This window comes from Cherax quadricarinatus, chromosome 6, assembly GCF_038502225.1.
Source record: "Cherax quadricarinatus isolate ZL_2023a chromosome 6, ASM3850222v1, whole genome shotgun sequence".
Lineage (NCBI taxonomy): Eukaryota > Metazoa > Arthropoda > Malacostraca > Decapoda > Parastacidae > Cherax > Cherax quadricarinatus.
The window spans coordinates 1,650,273-1,668,489 of NC_091297.1; the positions used below are offsets into that span (position 1 = coordinate 1,650,273).

The 18,217-nt window shown below is 42.1% G+C and overlaps 1 protein-coding gene across 8 annotated transcripts in view; it reads left to right on the top strand.

Annotated features, from left to right (window-relative positions):
* The window catches only part of LOC128692060 (cholesterol transporter ABCA5), a 408,467-nt gene that overhangs the window by 145,038 nt on the left and 245,212 nt on the right, over positions 1-18,217 (top strand). For all 8 annotated transcript variants that reach the window (XM_070079720.1, XM_070079724.1, XM_070079709.1 and 5 more), the window contains 3 exons: positions 3,378-3,531; positions 6,093-6,169; positions 8,168-8,339. In XM_070079720.1, coding sequence (XP_069935821.1) covers positions 3,378-3,531; positions 6,093-6,169; positions 8,168-8,339 — 403 coding nt within the window. The remainder of the gene's footprint in view (positions 1-3,377; positions 3,532-6,092; positions 6,170-8,167; positions 8,340-18,217) is intronic.

The window sequence follows — 18,217 nt, forward strand, 5'->3', positions numbered from 1 at the left end:
CTGATATATCGGATCATTATTTAGTTGTAGCTACAGTTAGAGTAAGAGGTAGATGGGAAAAGAGGAAGGTGGCAACAACAAGTAAGAGGGAGGTGAAAGTGTATAAACTAAGGGAGGAGGAAGTTCGGGGGAGATATAAACGACTGTTGGCAGAAAGGTGGGCTAGTGCAAAGATGAGTAGTGGGGGGGTTGAAGAGGGCTGGAATAGTTTTAAAAATGCAGTATTAGAATGTGGGGCAGAAGTTTGTGGTTATAGGAGGGTGGGGGCAGGTGGAAAGTGGAGTGATTGGTGGAATGATGAAGTAAAGGGTGTGATAAAAGAGAAAAAGTTAGCTTACGAGAGGTTTTTACAAAGCAGAAGTGTTATAAGAAAAGCAGAGTATATGGAAAGTAAAAGAAAGGTGAAGAGAGTGGTGAGAGAGTGCAAAAGGAGAGCAGATGATAGAGTGGGAGATGCACTGTCAAGAAATTTTAATGAAAACAAGAAAAAATTTTGGAGTGAGTTAAACAAGTTAAGAAAGCCTAGGGAAAGTATGGATTTGTCAGTTAAAAACAGAGTAGGGGAGTTAGTAGATGGGGAGAGGGAGGTATTAGGTAGATGGCGAGAATATTTTGAGGAACTTTTAAATGTTGAGGAAGAAAGGGAGGCGGTAATTTCATGCACTGGTCAGGGAGGTATACCATCTTTTAGGAGTGAAGAAGAGCAGAATGTAAGTGTGGGGGAGGTACGCGAGGCATTACGTAGAATGAAAGGGGGTAAAGCAGCTGGAACTGATGGGATCATGACAGAAATGTTAAAAGCAGGGGGGGATATAGTGTTGGAGTGGTTGGTACTTTTGTTTAATAAATGTATGAAAGAGGGGAAGGTACCTAGGGATTGGCAGAGAGCATGTATAGTATAGGTGAAAGTGTTGAATGATGATGAAAGTATTTTCTTTTTGGGGATTTTCTTTCTTTTTTTTGGGTCACCCTGCCTTGGTGGGAGGCGGCCGACTTGTTAAAAAAAAAATATATATATATATATATATACATCTTACGAGCCACCGTGTTTGACATATATTTACTCATAAATTCTAGCGGCTTCAAATCAAGCAGGAGAAAGCTGGTAGGCCCACATGTGAGAGAATGAGTCTGTGTGGTCAGTGTGCACCATATAAAAAAAATGCTGCAGCACACAGTGCATAATGAGAAAAAAACAATGTTTTTTTGTTTTTTTGTTTTTTATTAAAACGCCGAATTTGTGGTATATTTTTGTATAGTATTTATGATTGTATTCTCGTTTTCTTGGTCTCATTTGATAGAATGGAAAACATATTATAGAAATGGAGGTGATTTTGATTGGTTTTACTATGAAAAGAACCTTAAAATGGAGCTCAAAATAGGGGAAATGTTTGATTTTTGCCGATGTTCAAAAGTAAATAAATGATGTCATTGTTCAATAAATGTCCAACTAGCCATTCTAATATGCAGTCATGAATGGGTTGACATTATTTATACAATTATTACAATATTGCAGTAGTCTGCATAACAGTAAATTTTCTATTTTTTGTTTGAATAAAAATTCAAAATAGAAAGCAAGAGTAATATCAGAGGGGCCTGGTGACATGACTGATGAACAAAGAAAATGTTATTTTAGAGCCAGGAATGTCTGTATTGTTCATTCTGGACCCTTTTTTGAAATTGACATATTTTCTAATTTTCGTGAAATTTTTCAAATAGCAAATTTCTGACCACATTATTGGGTAGTTGAAATTTATAAATGGGCAGTTATTATTATTATTAAAGATTAGCCGGTATTCTCCCGGCCCGGGCCTTTTCCAAGTGGTGGCCCAGCCTTGGCTCCCTCTTTAGGGAGTGTCTGAGACCTAAGTCTCCCATGGGAGGAGGCACAAGTACCTCCTCATCTTTGGGACCAACTGTCCCCAGGCCTAGCCACAAGCTAGGCCTCTCTGGTCTGCCATCCCCGCCCCAAGGGGGCTAATGGGAATGACAGTCTTATGAGCTAAAGGCTCGGGCTCAGGCACCTACCCTTCCCTAGAAGGGTTAGGCATGGTATCGATGGACCATAAATAGCTATGAGTTTGGTCGACTGGAATGATGGAATTAGCCAAAAATAGGGCTCAAAGTGGGTGAAATTGCTGATTCGTAAATATTGCCAAGGTCGCTAACTTCGCGAGAGCGTAATTCCGTAAGTTTTCTATCAAATTTCATTCTTTTGGTGTCATTACCATCGGGGAAAGATTCTCTATCATTTCATAAGTTTTTTTTTTTTTTTTTTTTTTCGACACCAGGAGACACTTCAGGATTTGGGGTTTCGACAGTCAAGGGGTTAAATAAATTTGTTTAAGTAGGACTTGAGAGAAGCATGTTTGTGATGCAGTTACTGTTTATTGCTTCTATAGAAAATGGGCAGGATGCTCTTCCAGAGACAATGAGCATAGCTAATACAGGAAGGGCCCCACTTATATAGCAAATTAGGTTCCAGGCTACCGCTGTAAAGTGGCAAACATGTTCACCTGTCTGAGTATTTCAGGACCTAATATTAGTGTCAGAACAAAGATTAGCTATAAAAATCACAAGAGCTACTATAATTTGTAATTATCAGAACATAAAAACTGTGTAAATTTAAAAAATGACAAAGTTATACTGATAACATTTCTACAAGTGGCTGGACTCCATGTTGCCTTCACGTGAACATCCAATGCCAACTTCACCACCTTATATCTCGATAAGTACTGACCCTAATTTTTTTTATATGATCTTATTACACCATAAACATAAATATTTTTATAATGCATGAAAAAACCATCACAAATCAGCATGCAGTCCTAGCCATAGACACAGCCACTTTCACACATTGAGACTGAGTAGAAAGAGAATACGGCCAATCACAACAAGAAACAGCTACACACACTGAGGGAGAGATGGTTGATTGGATTTAGGAGATCTAGAATAATTGCCTGTATACTAGTCAGTGAGAGCAATTCACAGTGTGTTATTTTTGTAACTGTTTGTATTAGCGCTGTTTCATGTAAATTTAGCGCATTTTTAGTGCCATCTGAATATTTCATTTGGTAACCCTGCTAATCAGCTGCATCAGTAGTAAACAACTGCAGAATGAACCTTCAATACTTGTGTTTTTACATGTAATGCCTCAGGCTTAACATGTTATTACCGTGGATACCATTTCTCTTTTTTTTTTTTTCCAAAATTTTACCAGTCAGAATTGGGAGGGAGTCCTCAACACTAGAGCATCTTGTTTGCCATAAAATATGGTATTCCATCCACAGTAGTGTGGCTTCTTTTTCCTTCATAGATACAGTAGCTATTTCTAAGTCTAATAAGTATTTGTTCAAAGGCATCTCTCTCACCTATAGGTGATCCTGTATGACTACCAATACCCTGGTGGCTTGGACTTTGGGAACATCTGGGAGGGACCAGGACTTCCATTTGCTGGAAGTCTTATTATGATATCTGTTGACATTCTCCTATATCTCTCTCTGGCATATTATTTAGATAATGTCATTCCAAGTAAGTCAGCAGTTATTATTAATTAAATTAAATTAAATTATTTTTTTATTTCTTTGCATAGTATACAATGTGTGATTTACATGTTATAAAATATTGTTTAGTACAAAGAAAGCCACTAACATGCTTGAACATTTCGGGCAGACTTGTGCTAATGTTTACATGCTGCTTAAAACTAGACACGGCGTATTAACAAAATGTGAACACATTCAGTGTTTTAATGATTGTGAGGATTACAGATATTAAGAATAAGATTGTATTGTTTTCCATACGTTAGTGACAATGAGAATATGGATATACGTATATTTTTCACATATTTAGCTGATGCCAGTATTATGTGCCAAATAACACTTACATTTGTATGACGTCAGTACAGGTTGGCCATCACTAATCTGGCAATCTGTAATCCGGCATTAATTTCAGCTAGCATAACTTCAAATTTCTGGGGTCGCCACACCAACCTGCCGCTACTGTTTGGTGGCTCTACTTGCTGCATAAATCATTCCAGTTTCTTTTTCTCCATTTATTGTTATATCCTGCTCACTTTTAGCCCTAGCCATGGTTCCATTGAATAAAAGAAATAATTCTCATTATGTAAACCACATACACCTTACATTGTCCATAAAAGAAAAGGTGGGTTTGAAGCCACTGTCAGTCACCTTGATCTCGGCTCACTCAGATAAGCCATGACTGGTCAATTTGGGCCTACATAAGAGAGAATAGGTCTGTATAGAAAGTGTGCACTATGTAAAAAAATCCTGCAGCATGCAGTGCATAATGGGAAAAAAACTGCGACCGTGTTTATGGTGTAAACCTGACTTTGTGGTGTATTTTTATATGATTTGTATGGTTGTATTCTCATTTTTTTTGGTCTTATTTGATAGAATGGAAGATATTTTACAGAAATAAATATAATTTTGATTGGTCTCATGCCGGAAAGTGCCTTAAAATTGAGCTCAGAGTAACGGAAATGTTCAATTTTTGCCAATGTTCAAGAGTAAACAAATGATATTACCATCCAATAAATATCCAACTGGCTGGTTTAATACACAATCATTAGGCATTAGAAAAAGTGACAAAAAAAGGAAGTGCCACTGTTATAGTAGACTGACCAGTACAGTTACACTGTATCTCCAGGTTTCAGCTAATATTTTAAGATGACATGCATCTCCCTTGCTTTAACCCTTTCAGGGTCCGTCCCGTAGATCTATGGCTTTACGTTCAGGGTCCAAACCATAGATCTAGGCCATGAGCTCAGCTCACTCTGATAAGCTGTGAGTGGTAAATTTGGACCTAGATATGAGAGAATACATCTATGTGGTATGTGTGCACCACATAAAACAAATCCTGCAGCACAAAGTGTATAATGAGAGAAAAAACTGAGTGTGTGATTTTCGATTAAAACAGCAACTTTGCAGTGTTTTTCGTATGTTTTTTATAGTAGTATTTATGATTTCTTGGTCTCATTTAATAGAATGGAAGACATATTACAGAAATGGAGATGATTTTCATTTGTTTTATTACTGGAAATGGCTTGAAACTGAGCTCAAAGTAGCAGAAATGATAAGTTTTTGTCGATGTTCAAGAGTAAACAAACGATCTCACACGTCTAATACACGCCAGCTGGTGGGTCTAATATACATTCACAAATGTGATGATGATATTTATACAATTATTACAATATTGCATAAAGGTAAATCTTCTATTTTTTTGTTTGAATAAAAATTCATTATGTGAATAAAAAGTCAAAATGGAATTCATTTTTAAAGCCTGAAAACATAACTAATGAGCAGAGGAAATGTTAGTTTAGTGCCAGGAATGCCTGCATTGTTTATTCTGGACCCTATTTTGAAATTGGAATATTTTGAACTTTGTGTTAAATTGGCCAAATTACCAATTTCCGATCACTTTATTTTGTAGTTGAAACAATTGACTTGGCGATTTCTTGTGCTCAATCAATAGAATAGAAGTAATACTAGTGATATAGCTAAGAATTTGGTCAACTGGAATAAAGTAATTGGCCGAAAATGGGAGTCAAAGTCGGCAAAATCGCCGATTCATAAATATCGCTGACACATCAAAATTCGCGAGAGCATAATTTCATAAATTTTCCATGAAATTTCGTACTTTTTGTTTTATTACCTTCAGAAAAAGATTCTCTACCATTTCATAAGAAAAAATAACGATTTTTTTTTTTTTTTTTTTTAAATTCTTGGACACTGGTGCACCCTTTGAAATTTGGCCTCTGGACCCTGAAAGGGTTAAAGGGCTTTGGAAATGCTGGATAAAATCCTCTTGGTTAATTGATTCAGAAAGAATAGACTAAGTTCAGTGGTTATAGAATACTAGTTACAACCATGGCTAAATAGTCTTATCACTATCCACCTGAAGCACCATTAGTGGCCACCTGCAGTTTCCTTTTAATCCATCAAATTGAAAGTTCACTGTTTTTTTCCTACATGCTTCTGTGATAGTTCAAACATACCAACATAAACAGATTAAGCATACTTAAGATGTATTGCCTCTGACAGTAAAAATAAAAAATAAGTATTTTTTTCCTTCAGGTGAATATGGAACAAAGAGGAAACCTTGGTTTTTATTTCAAAAATCATTCTGGGTAGAAAGCAACAAAGATTTTCAGGTAGGAAGATCTGCTGTTTTATTATAATGACTAAATTTTAACCCGTAAACGGTCCAAACGTATACATACGTTTTTTCAACATTTGAAAGTATGTAAAAAAAGTAGATCTTTTTGTTTTTTTACATTTGAAAATGTGTAAAAAAAACTTTGATCTACTTTTTTTTTATATTTGAAAATACGTAAAAAAGCGTAAATCTACTTTTGTAGCACTACACATGTGAACGTAGATCTGCTTGGACCGTTTACGGGTTAAATAGATGTTTGCAGTAAATATCTACTGCATTTACCAACCTGAAAGGCAAGTAAACAGTAGCTGTCCAAGGAGGTACTACCATCCACTAATTTTTTTTTAGCTCACTGGCCATCTCCCACTGAGGTAGGGTGACCTGAAAAAGAATACTTTAACCATCATTTACTCTATCACTGTCTTGCCAGATGTGCGACAAATACGACATAATTTGGGACTTTTGCATTTTTATTTATTGGATTTAAAATCTATCAGAGAAACCAGTTAGCCAAACGTGAGTCATGAATAAATAACAAAAAAAGGCACAATACCGTGACTGGAATGATATACAAATAACCCGCACATAAAAGAGAGAAGCTTACGACAACGTTTCGGTCCGACTTGGACCGAAATGGCCCAAGTCGGACCGAAACGTCGTTGTAAGCTTCTCTCTTTTATGTGCGGGTTATTTGTGTATGCGAGTCATGAAGGTGGGAAGGCACTACCTGCACTCTGCAAGAGGGATGGGAATGTGACAGCCAAAGTAATCTGGTTGTGATGTCAGCACACTTCTGGAAAGACAGTAATGGATTAAATGATGGTCAATGTGTTGTCTTCTTTGGATCACCCTTCCACGGCAGGTGACAGCTGTTGAGGTAAAAAAAAAAAAAAGATTATCAGCTATAAGATAATCATTAAGGTGGCAAATAACTAAGATAACATGAAGGACTCTGATATCCTAAATATGTACATGGAAATAAACCTTTTGATGTAAACTTTTAATCTTGGCCAAGCAACTTTTTTTTTTATATTCAGTTTCATAATGATTACCAAGGAACATTTCTTAAGTGTTAAATATAGTTAATAAGGTTTTGTATGCATTTTCTTTTTTATTCATAATTATTTTGTTGTTTTTTCCAGGTTTCAAACTACTAAAATAATGACATATGACTGGTGATCCAATATACTTTACTAGTTTAATGCTGGTGATGTGTGTCTGAGTGTAATGCTGGTGATGTGTGTCTGAGTGTAATGCTGGTGATGTGTGTCTGAGTGTAATGCTGGTGATGTGTGTCTGAGTGTAATGCTGGTGATGTGTGTCTGAGTGTAATGCTGGTGATGTATCTATGAGTGTAATGCTGGTGATGTGTCTATGAGTGTAATGCTGGTGATGTGTCTATGAGTGTAATGCTGGTGATGTGTGTCTGAGTGTAATGCTGGTGATGTGTCTATGAGTGTAATGCTGGTGATGTGTGTCTGAGTGTAATGCTGGTGATGTGTGTCTGAGTGTAATGCTGGTGATGTGTCTATGAGTGTAATGGTGGTGATGTGTGTCTGAGTGTAATGCTGGTGATGTATCTATGAGTGTAATGGTGGTGATGTGTGTCTGAGTGTAATGCTGGTGATGTGTCTATGAGTGTAATGGTGGTGATGTGTGTCTGAGTGTAATGCTGGTGATGTGTCTATGAGTGTAATGCTGGTGATGTGTGCCTGAGTGTAATGCTGGTGATGTGTGCCTGAGTGTAATGGTGGTGATGTGTGTCTGAGTGTAATGCTGGTGATGTGTCTATGAGTGTAATGGTGGTGATGTGTGTCTGAGTGTAATGCTGGTGATGTATCTATGAGTGTAATGGTGGTGATGTGTGCCTGAGTGTAATGGTTGTGATGTGTGCCTGAGTGTAATGGTGGTGATGTGTCTATGAGTGTAAGGCTGGTGATTAAGAAATTAGTTATTTGCTAAGAACATGTCTCATCCCGACTCAATTTTTCAGTTTTCCCCATTGGTTGCTGAGGATAATGCTGCATTTGAGGGTAATGAATCCTTAGCCAATCCAGATCTGGAACCTGTTTCCTCTGAGCTAAGCAGAAAAGTTGCTGTTCGCATCCGGAACTTGACAAAAACTTTTTATCCCTCAAAGAAGGAACCTGTGAAAGCTGTGGATGGTAATTATAAAGTTCTCTTAGCCTATCTTTTACTTTTTAAGTTTTAATCTTATTTGTGAAACTACTTACTGTTTATGTAACTCTCATACTATATACTCTACATAAAGTTGTACAGTTATCTACCAAATGCAGAATTTAAATTTAAAAGTTAGAATAATCTCTGAAGTGTTTGCCATATTAAAAAATCTGAGACCACATAGTACCTTGTGGGAGCACCAGTTCAATTGACCGCCAGCTAGAGCAAACAGCATGGCAAACCCCAGGGATAAATTAATGCCAAGTTGTATTAACACACTCCTTTTTTGAGGAAAGTGATGTTAACCTCGAGTTTAGTGGCTTTGAGATGGATGTGGCCACAAGTTGTCAAGAAAATATCGGAAAACCTTGATAATAACCCCTGTGCAACATTTGTGCCACATCCTTTCAATTTTGATGCCATTGGTAGTGGCATCCTGCCAAAATGTCCTCACACCAATGAGTTAGTGGAGATAAAGAGAGAGAGACGATTCTGCAACATGCATAATATGTGTTTGGCTGGCTGGTGCTGGCTCTGTCTGTCTCTCTGTCTGTCTCTGTCTGTCTCTGTCTCTGTTGCTCTATCTCTTCTTAGAGCGTTCTACAGACTACCACACACAAATACTTACACTTTTAGTAGTAACCTGAGAAACATGATAACTGACTCAGAGTCGAATAAACACCACCTGACACTTACAGGAGACTTCAGTATAAACTTCATCCAAGCAACTGACCCTCCAGTAGCTGATTTCACAAACACTATGAACAACTGCTTGCTACTACCTTCTATAACTAAGTCAACAAGAGTCTCGGAGACTATTGCCTCATTACTTGACCATATCTGGACCAACACGATATCGCCACTACAAGCAGGTATAATCAGACAACACTACAGACCACTACCCCACCTTTCTCATAACCAACTTATGTTTCAAGACTTAAGAAAGATCTCATTTCAACTACATGACAAAACATCGGTAAATAATTTAATATTAGGACTAGATGACACTGATTAGCAGAGAAAGCTAGCCGACAGCAATAATATATACAAAGATGTCAAAGCTTTTTTTTACATAAAACCCAAAACTTCTATAACATGCATTGTCTGATCAAAATGAAGCAGATCACAGAAAAGAGACTAAACAACCCATGGGTAACAAATAGTGTTCTCAAATCCATTGATAAGAAGCACCAACTTGAAAAACTTTTCAGATTAGGCCTGATTACTAAAGAACTGGCTAAATGATACACATCAATACTCACAAAACTTATACAAAAATCAAAGCAAATGTATTACAAAAATATTGGGCACTGGAAAACTGTCTGGAAACAGAGAGATAAATTTAAACCAGATGAACCTCACATACAGCCTATATACATGGCCAACAAATTTAATGTCTTCTCTACTGTAGGATCAAAACTAGCAAGTAAAATTCCTATCTCACACCCAACTGAAAGACTACCTCAGTGGCAACTACCCAAATACTCTGTATCTAGCCCCAACTAATTCTACTGAAGTCTCGCTCATCATTAAATCATTAAAAAACAAAGCAGGAGATCTAGGTAACTTGCCACCATTCATATATAAAAAAGCTGCACATGTGCTGTGACCCATTATTGCAACAATGTTTAACAAATCTGTAGAATCCTCAATCTTCCCATCCATACTCAAGATAGCAGGTGTTACCCCGATCCTCAAAGGTGATCCAACTGACTTGGACAACTGTAGACTTACATCAGATTTGCCCGTATTTTCTAAAATATTCGAAAAAATGATGCACAAATGACTTTACTCCTACCTGGCTTATCAACCATCTGGCTTATCAACCCACACTTTCTCAATGCAGGAAAAAGCAATGGTACGGCCGGAACACTGTAGAACGTTCACAAAGGCATTTTGCAATTCAGAACAGATGTAACTGCAGTGTAACTTGGCCTGGACTGTCTGCCTTGGAGTGCTGCTTGGCCTGGATCAGCTAAACCCATCCTTATCCCATATGTAGATAATGGCGACGAGTTAAGGGATACCGGTGAATGGGAAAGTCGAGGAAGGGACATTCACCTCACTAGACACACGCAGTGTGGGTGTAAGTGGCATGCGGGTCTTATAGTGCCATTTTCAAGGTCACCCAGCAGGCCAGACATTCCTCACTCATTTTAAGCCTATGTAGGTACTGATGGTCACACAATGTCCTAAGTCAGTGAAATCCACTCGTGCAAATAGTTACAACAAACCTGCAGCACTTAACACTTCTAGCGCACGTATGACAGATGAATGTTTACTCTGTGCACAAGCAAATCAGCACAAACTTACGATGTTTATAGGTGAACCTCTGGCATGTCCCACTTAAAAAGTCAGTACTGCAATGCTCGTTAAATTGTTCTTAACTAAGCCACTGCAGGAAACACTGGTATGCCAGCAGCACTGTAGAATGTATACGTAGACATGCTGGGGGTCAGGACAGCTGTAACTGCAGGCTGCCTTAGCTTGTCCTGGCTAGCTTGGAGTGCTGCTTTCAAGCCTGCTTGAATGTGCTTGCTAAGCCCGTGTCAACCACTTGGATATTTGATTGTAGCAGGCAGGTAGGCACAAAGGAGACATATTCGTAAGATGAGTGGAGTGCGACACAGAGAACTGACACGGGCACTCAAGCATTTATGTGGTCTGGCAAAAACCGCCTGTAGACCATAAGTAAATATAGGCGAATGGCTGAGTTCCAAATCGAGGAAGGAGGGGAGGCAGGCGAGGCGGAGTGAAGGTAGGCCTCCTACAGCCACTTCAAATCAACGTTTGTGTTTCACTAGGTATATCACTGGTCACAGTTCACACATAAGAGTTCCAGCAGCAATTCAGCTGCGCTCCAACGATATTTGTTGCATGATGAGTTATCAGTCGGGTGAGATAAGCAGTTCTGAGATAGAAGGCCTAGGACCTCACTCAACATACACGTCCTCTCCCCTCAACCACTCAGGCCTTACTGTCACCTGCCAACCAACGAGAAGTGTTGAAGGAAATGGACTGATGTCCCGAGACGTCACTTTATAATCTACCTACCTGATTAATTGTACAGGACACTACCCCTCATTTTTGCAATGGTAAAGAACCTGCGTTCCTGTCATCTGGACTGACTATTCAAGGCTATAGACTCTGTGAAGAACTAGTCGTTGGGTTGTCACCAACACCTGTGACCCCCCCCCCCCCACATCATCAGCAACGGCTACAATTTCTACAAGACGATGTCAACCTCCACCAGACACCCCAGCATAACTGTATATATTAGCGATGAATTCAGATGTCTTTTTTTATTTTATTTTTCATTTTTCTGTCAAATAGGATACACATTCATTTTTTCACTGGTTTATCTTTGCATTACTAAATAACAAAGTGTTTATCTTTGTGAATTATTATTTCTTTTTCTATTCATTGATTTTCCTGAGGAGGAGCCAGTCTTGGTAATACTGTTTGAAGTTGTTACAGAGTTGAGTAAGTCTTCACACTGAATGATCATAAAATAATTCCTTTTTTTTTTGTATCACCCTACATCGGTGAGAGTTGGTAGATGTTTAATAATAATAATAATAATAATTGTTATTAATAAAATAAAACGAAAAATGTCCTCTAATATAATAATAATAATAATAATAATAATAATAATAATAATTATTAATAAAATAAAACGAAAAAGATCCTCTAATATCGAACTACTAAATACTAAAACAAAGCGATAAACTCATGTGGGTTATTCAAAGCCAAGCTGCGGGTATAGGAGCAATTGCTCTGCGCGGCTTTACAGTTTTTCGAGATGTGATTTCGCTAGCTGCGGCTTCACGAGCTGCGGCATCATGAGCTGCGATTTCACGAGCAGTTGCTCTGCGCCTCTTTACAGATTTTCGAAAGGTGATTTCACGATCTGCGGCTTCACGAGCTGCGGCTTCACGAGCTGCAGCTTCACGAGCTGCGATTTCATGAGCAGTTGCTCTGCGCCTTTTTACAGATTTTTGAAAGGTGATTTCACGAGCTGCGGCTTCACGAGCTGCGAATTCATGAGGTGCAGCTTCACGAGCTGCGGCTTCTCGAGCTGCAGCTTCACCAGCTGCAGCTTCACCAGCTGCGAATTCACGAGCTGCGAATTCATAAAATGCGGCTTCACGAGCTGCGGCTTCACGAGCTGCGGCTTCACGAGCTGCGGCTTTACGAGCTGCGGCTTCACGAGCTGCGGCTTCACGATATATGGCTTCACGATATGCGGCTTCACGATATGCGGCTTCACGATATGCGGCTTCACGATATGCGGCGTCACGAGCTGCGGCCTCACGAGCTGCGGCCTCACGAGCTGCGGCCTCACGAGCTGCGGCCTCACGAGCTGCGGCCTCACGAGCTGCGGCCTCACGAGCTGCGGCCTCACGAGCTGCGGCCTCACGAGCTGCGGCCTCACGAGCTGCGGCCTCACGAGCTGCGGCCTCACGAGCTGCGGCCTCACGAGCTGCGGCCTCACGAGCTGCGGCCTCTCGAGCTGCGGCCTCGCGAGCTGCGGCCTCGCGAGCTGCGGCCTCGCGAGCTGCGGCCTCGCGAGCTGCGGCCTCGCGAGCTGCGGCCGCGCGAGCTGCGGGCGCGCGCGCTGCGGCCTCGCGAGCTGCGGCCTCGCGAGCTGCGGCCTCGCGAGCTGCGGCCTCGCGAGCTGCGGCCTCTCGAGCTGCGGCCTCACGAGCTGCGGCCTCACGAGCTGCGGCCTCACGAGCTGCGGCCTCACGAGCTGCGGCCTCACGAGCTGCGGCCTCACGAGCTGCGGCCTCACGAGCTGCGGCCTCACGAGCTGCGGCCTCACGAGCTGCGGCCTCTCGAGCTGCGGCCTCTCGAGCTGCGGCCTCGCGAGCTGCGGCCTCTCGAGCTGCGGCCTCTCGAGCTGCGGCCTCTCGAGCTGCGGCCTCTCGAGCTGCGGCCTCACGAGCTGCGGCCTCACGAGCTGCGGCCTCACGAGCTGAGGCCTCACGAGCTGCGGCCTCACGAGCTGCGGCCTCTCGAGCTGCGGCCTCTCGAGATGCGGCCTCTCGAGCTGCGGCCTCACGAGCTGCGGCCTCACGAGCTGCGGCCTCACGAGCTGCGGCCTCACGAGCTGCGGCCTCACGAGCTGCGGCCTCACGAGCTGCGGCCTCACGAGCTGCGGCCTCACGAGCTGCGGCCTCACGAGCTGCGGCCTCTCGAGCTGCGGCCTCACGAGCTGCGGCCTCACGAGCTGCGGCCTCACGAGCTGCGGCCTCACGAGCTGCGGCCTCACGAGCTGCGGCCTCACGAGCTGCGGCCTCACGAGCTGCGGCCTCACGAGCTGCGGCCTCTCGAGCTGCGGCCTCACGAGCTTCGGCCTCTCGAGCTGCGGCTTCGCGAGCTGCGGCTTCACGAGCTGCTGCTTCACGAGCTGGGGCTTCACGAGCTTCGGCTTCTCGAGCTGCGGCTTCAAGATCTGCGGCTTCAAGAGCTGCAGCTTTACGAGCAGCGGCTTCAAGAGCTGCGACTTTACGAGCAGCGGCTTTACGAGCAGTGGCTTCCCGAGCTGCTGCTTCACGAGCTGCGGCTTTACGAGCAGCGGCTTTATGAGCTGTGGCTTTATTATGTTCTCTGACCTCGGCCTCTCTTGCCTCTGCCTCCCGGGCCTCGGCCTCCCTGGCCATGGCTTCTCTGGCCTTTGCCTCTCTAGCCTTTGCCTCTCTAGCCTTGGCCTCCCTGTCCTGTCCATTGCGTGCCGTGATTTCGCGATGGATGTCTTCACGTTGGGCGGCTGCTACTATGACTGCTTTCCGAGCCGCAACTTCGTAAGCAACTGCCCTCCTAATGGTGGCGTCTCGCGCAGCCTCTTTACGTGCCGCAGCTTCAAGAGCCTTGTTCGCCCATCGAGCTGTTTCGTTCATCTGTTCCCTGGTCAAACCTGGCTGCCTGTGGACATCGGTAATGGGCATGTATCGTCTAGTGAAGATATGATCAGCGGGAGTTGGTGTTCTAATGCCTGACAGTGGCACTGGCGTTTTGCCGAAAACACTAGTATGATGAGTTGGTGTTCTAACGCCTGACAGTGGCACCCGAGGAGCGTTGAAGAGGGAAGTGGTAGCAAGAGGAGTTTTAATGGCTGCCTTCGCCACAGGACTTGGAGCCATTTTTTGTAAGTAAACATGAGAATATGGCCCAGCCCGAATACTTCTAGGTAAATTATTACGAAGGCTGGCCATTTGTCTGCTCACGTTCGCAGTATTTTGATCCATTATGTAGTACAGACTCAATAATGTTATCAGTAATACAAACGACAATGAACAGAGTTAGATATTTTAACTGAATTAGGTATGAAGTTATATAGAATAACCAGTGTGAATAATTATAGTGACATAGGAATTGTAACTGAATTAGGTACGAAGTTCTATAGAATATCCAGTGTGAATAATTATAGTGACATAGGAATTGCTTGTGAATCATTTTACTAGGGGCAGTGAGAGTGCGTCATAGTAGTAGTAGTGGTAGTACATAGTAGTAGTAGTAGTAGTAACAGTAGTGTCAGTAGAAGCAATCGTAAAAGTAGGAGCCTTGTCATTATTAGTAGTGTAGTTCCATTTTTTCTTTATGCCATTATTTTCATTATTGTTATAATTATTAATATTTTATAATTATGTGAAGTGTTTGTGGTGATGGTTGTGATGATGATTGTAGTGATGGATGTAGTGATGGTTGTGGTGATGGCTGTAGTGATGGTTATGGTGATGGATGTGGGGATGGTTGTGGTGATGGCTGTAGTGATGGTTGTGGTGATGGCTGTAGTGATGGTTGTGGTGATGGCTGTAGTGATGGTTGTGGTGATGGATGTGGTGATGGCTGTAGTGATGGTTGTGGTGATGGTTGTAGTGATGGTTGTGGTGATGGATGTGGTGATGGTTGTGGTGATGGCTGTAGTGATGGTTGTGGTGATGGCTGTAGTGATGGTTGTGGTGATGGCTGTAGTGATGGTTGTGGTGATGGTGTGGTGATGGCTGTAGTGATGATTGTGGTGATTGTAGTGATGGTTGTAGTGATGGTGTGGTGATGGATGTAGTGATGGTTGTGGTGATGGCTGTAGTGATGGTTGTGGTGATGGATGTGGTGATTGCAGTGATGGATGTAGTGATTGTTCTGGTGATTGTAGTGATGGTTGTAGTGATGGTGTGGTGATGGCTGTAGTGATTGTAGTGATGGTGTGGTGATGGCTGTAGTGATGATTGTGGTGATTGTAGTGATGGTTGTAGTGATGGTGTGGTGATGGATGTAGTGATTGTAGTGATGGTTGTAGTGATGGTGTGGTGATGGTTGTGGTGATGGTTCTGGTGATGGTTGTGGTGATGTTTGTAGTGATAGTTGTAGTGATGGTTGTGGTGATGGTTGTGGTGATGTTTGTAGTGATAGTTGTAGTGATGGTTGTGGTGATGGTTGTGATGATGGTTGTGATGATGGCTGTAGTGATGGTTGTGATGATGATTGTAGTGATGGCTGTAGTGATGGTTGTGGTGATGGTTGTGGTGATGATTGTAGTGATGGTTGTGGTGATGGTTGTGATGATGTTTGTAGTGATAGTTGTAGTGATGGTTGTGGTGATGGTTGTGATGATGGCTGTAGTGATGGTTGTGGTGATAGTTGTGGTGATGGCTGTAGTGATGGTTGTAGTGATGGTTGTAGTGATGGTTGTGGTGATGGTTGTAGTGATGGTTGTAGTGATGGTTGTGGTGATGGTTGTGATGGCTGTAGTGATGGTTGTGGTGATGGTTGTGGTGATGATTGCAGTGATGGTTGTAGTGATGGTTGTGGTGATGATTGTAGTGTTGGTTGTAGTGATGGTTGTGGTGATGGTTGTGATGATGGCTGTAGTGATGGTTGTGGTGATGGTTGTGGTGATGATTGTAGTGATGGTTGTGGTGATGGTTGTGATGGCTGTAGTGATGGTTGTGGTGATGGTTGTGGCGATGATTGTAGTGATGGTTGTGGTGATGGTTGTAGTGATGGTTGTGGTGATGGTTGTGGTGATGGCTGTAGTGATGGTTGTGGCGATATTTTTAGTGATGGTTGTGGCGATATTTTTAGTGATGGTTGTGGTGACGGTTGTGGTGATGGTTGTGGTGATGGTTGTGATGATGGCTGTAGTGATGGTTGTGATGGTTGTAGTGATGGTTGTGGCGATATTTTAGTGATGGTTGTGGTGATGGCTGTAGTGGTGGTTGTGGCAATATTTTAGTGATGGTTGTGGTGATGGTTGTGGTGATGGCTGTAGTGGTGGTTGTGGCAATATTTTAGTGATGGTTGTGGTGATGGTTGTGGTGATGGCTGTAGTGGTGGTTGTAGTGATGGTTGTGATGATGGCTGTAGTGATGGTTGTAGTGATGGTTGTGGTGATGGTTGTGGTGATGTTTGTAGTGATGGTTGTAGTGATGGTTGTGGTGATGGTTGTAGTGATGGTTGTGGTGATGGCTGTAGTGATGGTTGTAGTGATGGTTGTGGTGATGGTTGTGGTGATGTTTGTAGTGATGGATGTAGTGATGGTTGTGGTGATGGTTGTGATGATGGCTGTAGTGATGGTTGTGGTGATGGTTGTGGTGATGGCTGTAGTGATGGTTGTAGTGATGGTTGTGGTGATATTTTTAGTGATGGTTGTGGTGATGGTTGTGGTGATGGCTGTAGAGGTGGTTGTGGCGATATTTGTAGTGATGGTTGTGGTGATGTTTGTAGTGATGGTTGTAGTGATGGTTGTGGTGATGGTTGTAGTGATGGCTGTAGTGATGGTTGTGGCGATTTTTGTAGTGATGGTTGTGGTGATGGCTGTAGTGGTGGTTGTGGTGATGTTTGTAGTGATGGTTGTAGTGATGGTTGCGGTGATGATTGTGGTGATGGCTGTAGTGATGGTTGTGGCGATATTTGTAGTGATGGTTGTGGTGATGTTTGTAGTGATGGTTGTAGTGATGGTTGCGGTGATGATTGTGGTGATGGCTGTAGTGATGGTTGTGGCGATATTTGTAGTGATGGTTGTGGTGATGTTTGTAGTGATGGTTGTAGTGATGGTTGTGGTGATGGTTGTGGTGATGGCTGTAGTGATGGTTGTGGCGATTTTTGTAGTGATGGTTGTGGTGATGGCTGTAGTGGTGGTTGTGGTGATGGTTGTGGTGATGGTTGTGGTGATGGCTGTAGTGATGGTTTTGATGATGGCTGTAGTGATGGTTGTAGTGATATTTGTGGTGATGGTTGTGGTGATGGCTGTAGTGGTGGTTGTGGTGATGGTTGTGGTGATGGTTGTATAAAATATCAGTGTATATGATTGAAACGAGCTTGGAATTAGACGAACATCACCTTAGTAGTAGTGGTAGCACGTAGTACATCGTGGTGGTAGTAGCAGTGATAGTAGTAGTAGTGGTAGTAGTAGTAGTAGTGGTAGTAGTAGTAGTGATAGTAGTAGTTCCATTTGTTGTTTTTGCTATTATTATTATTATTATTATTATTATTATTATTATTATATAATGATATTTAACCCTTTGACTGTCACAACCCCAAATCCTGAGGTGTCTCCTGGTGTCGCAAAATTTAAAAAAAAAAATTATTTTTTCTTATGAAATGATAGAGAATCTTTTCCCGATTGTAAAGACACCAAAAAAACGAAATTTGATGGAAAACTGACGGAATTATGCTCTCGTGAAGTTAGCGACTTCGGCGATATTTAAAAATCAGCAATTTCGCCCACTTTGAGCCCTATTTTCAGCTAATTCCGTTATTCCAGTCAACCAGACTCATAACTATTTCTTCAGAACTCTATTTTTTTCTATCGATTGAGTACAAGAAACTGCCCATTTACCGATTTCAACTACCCAAT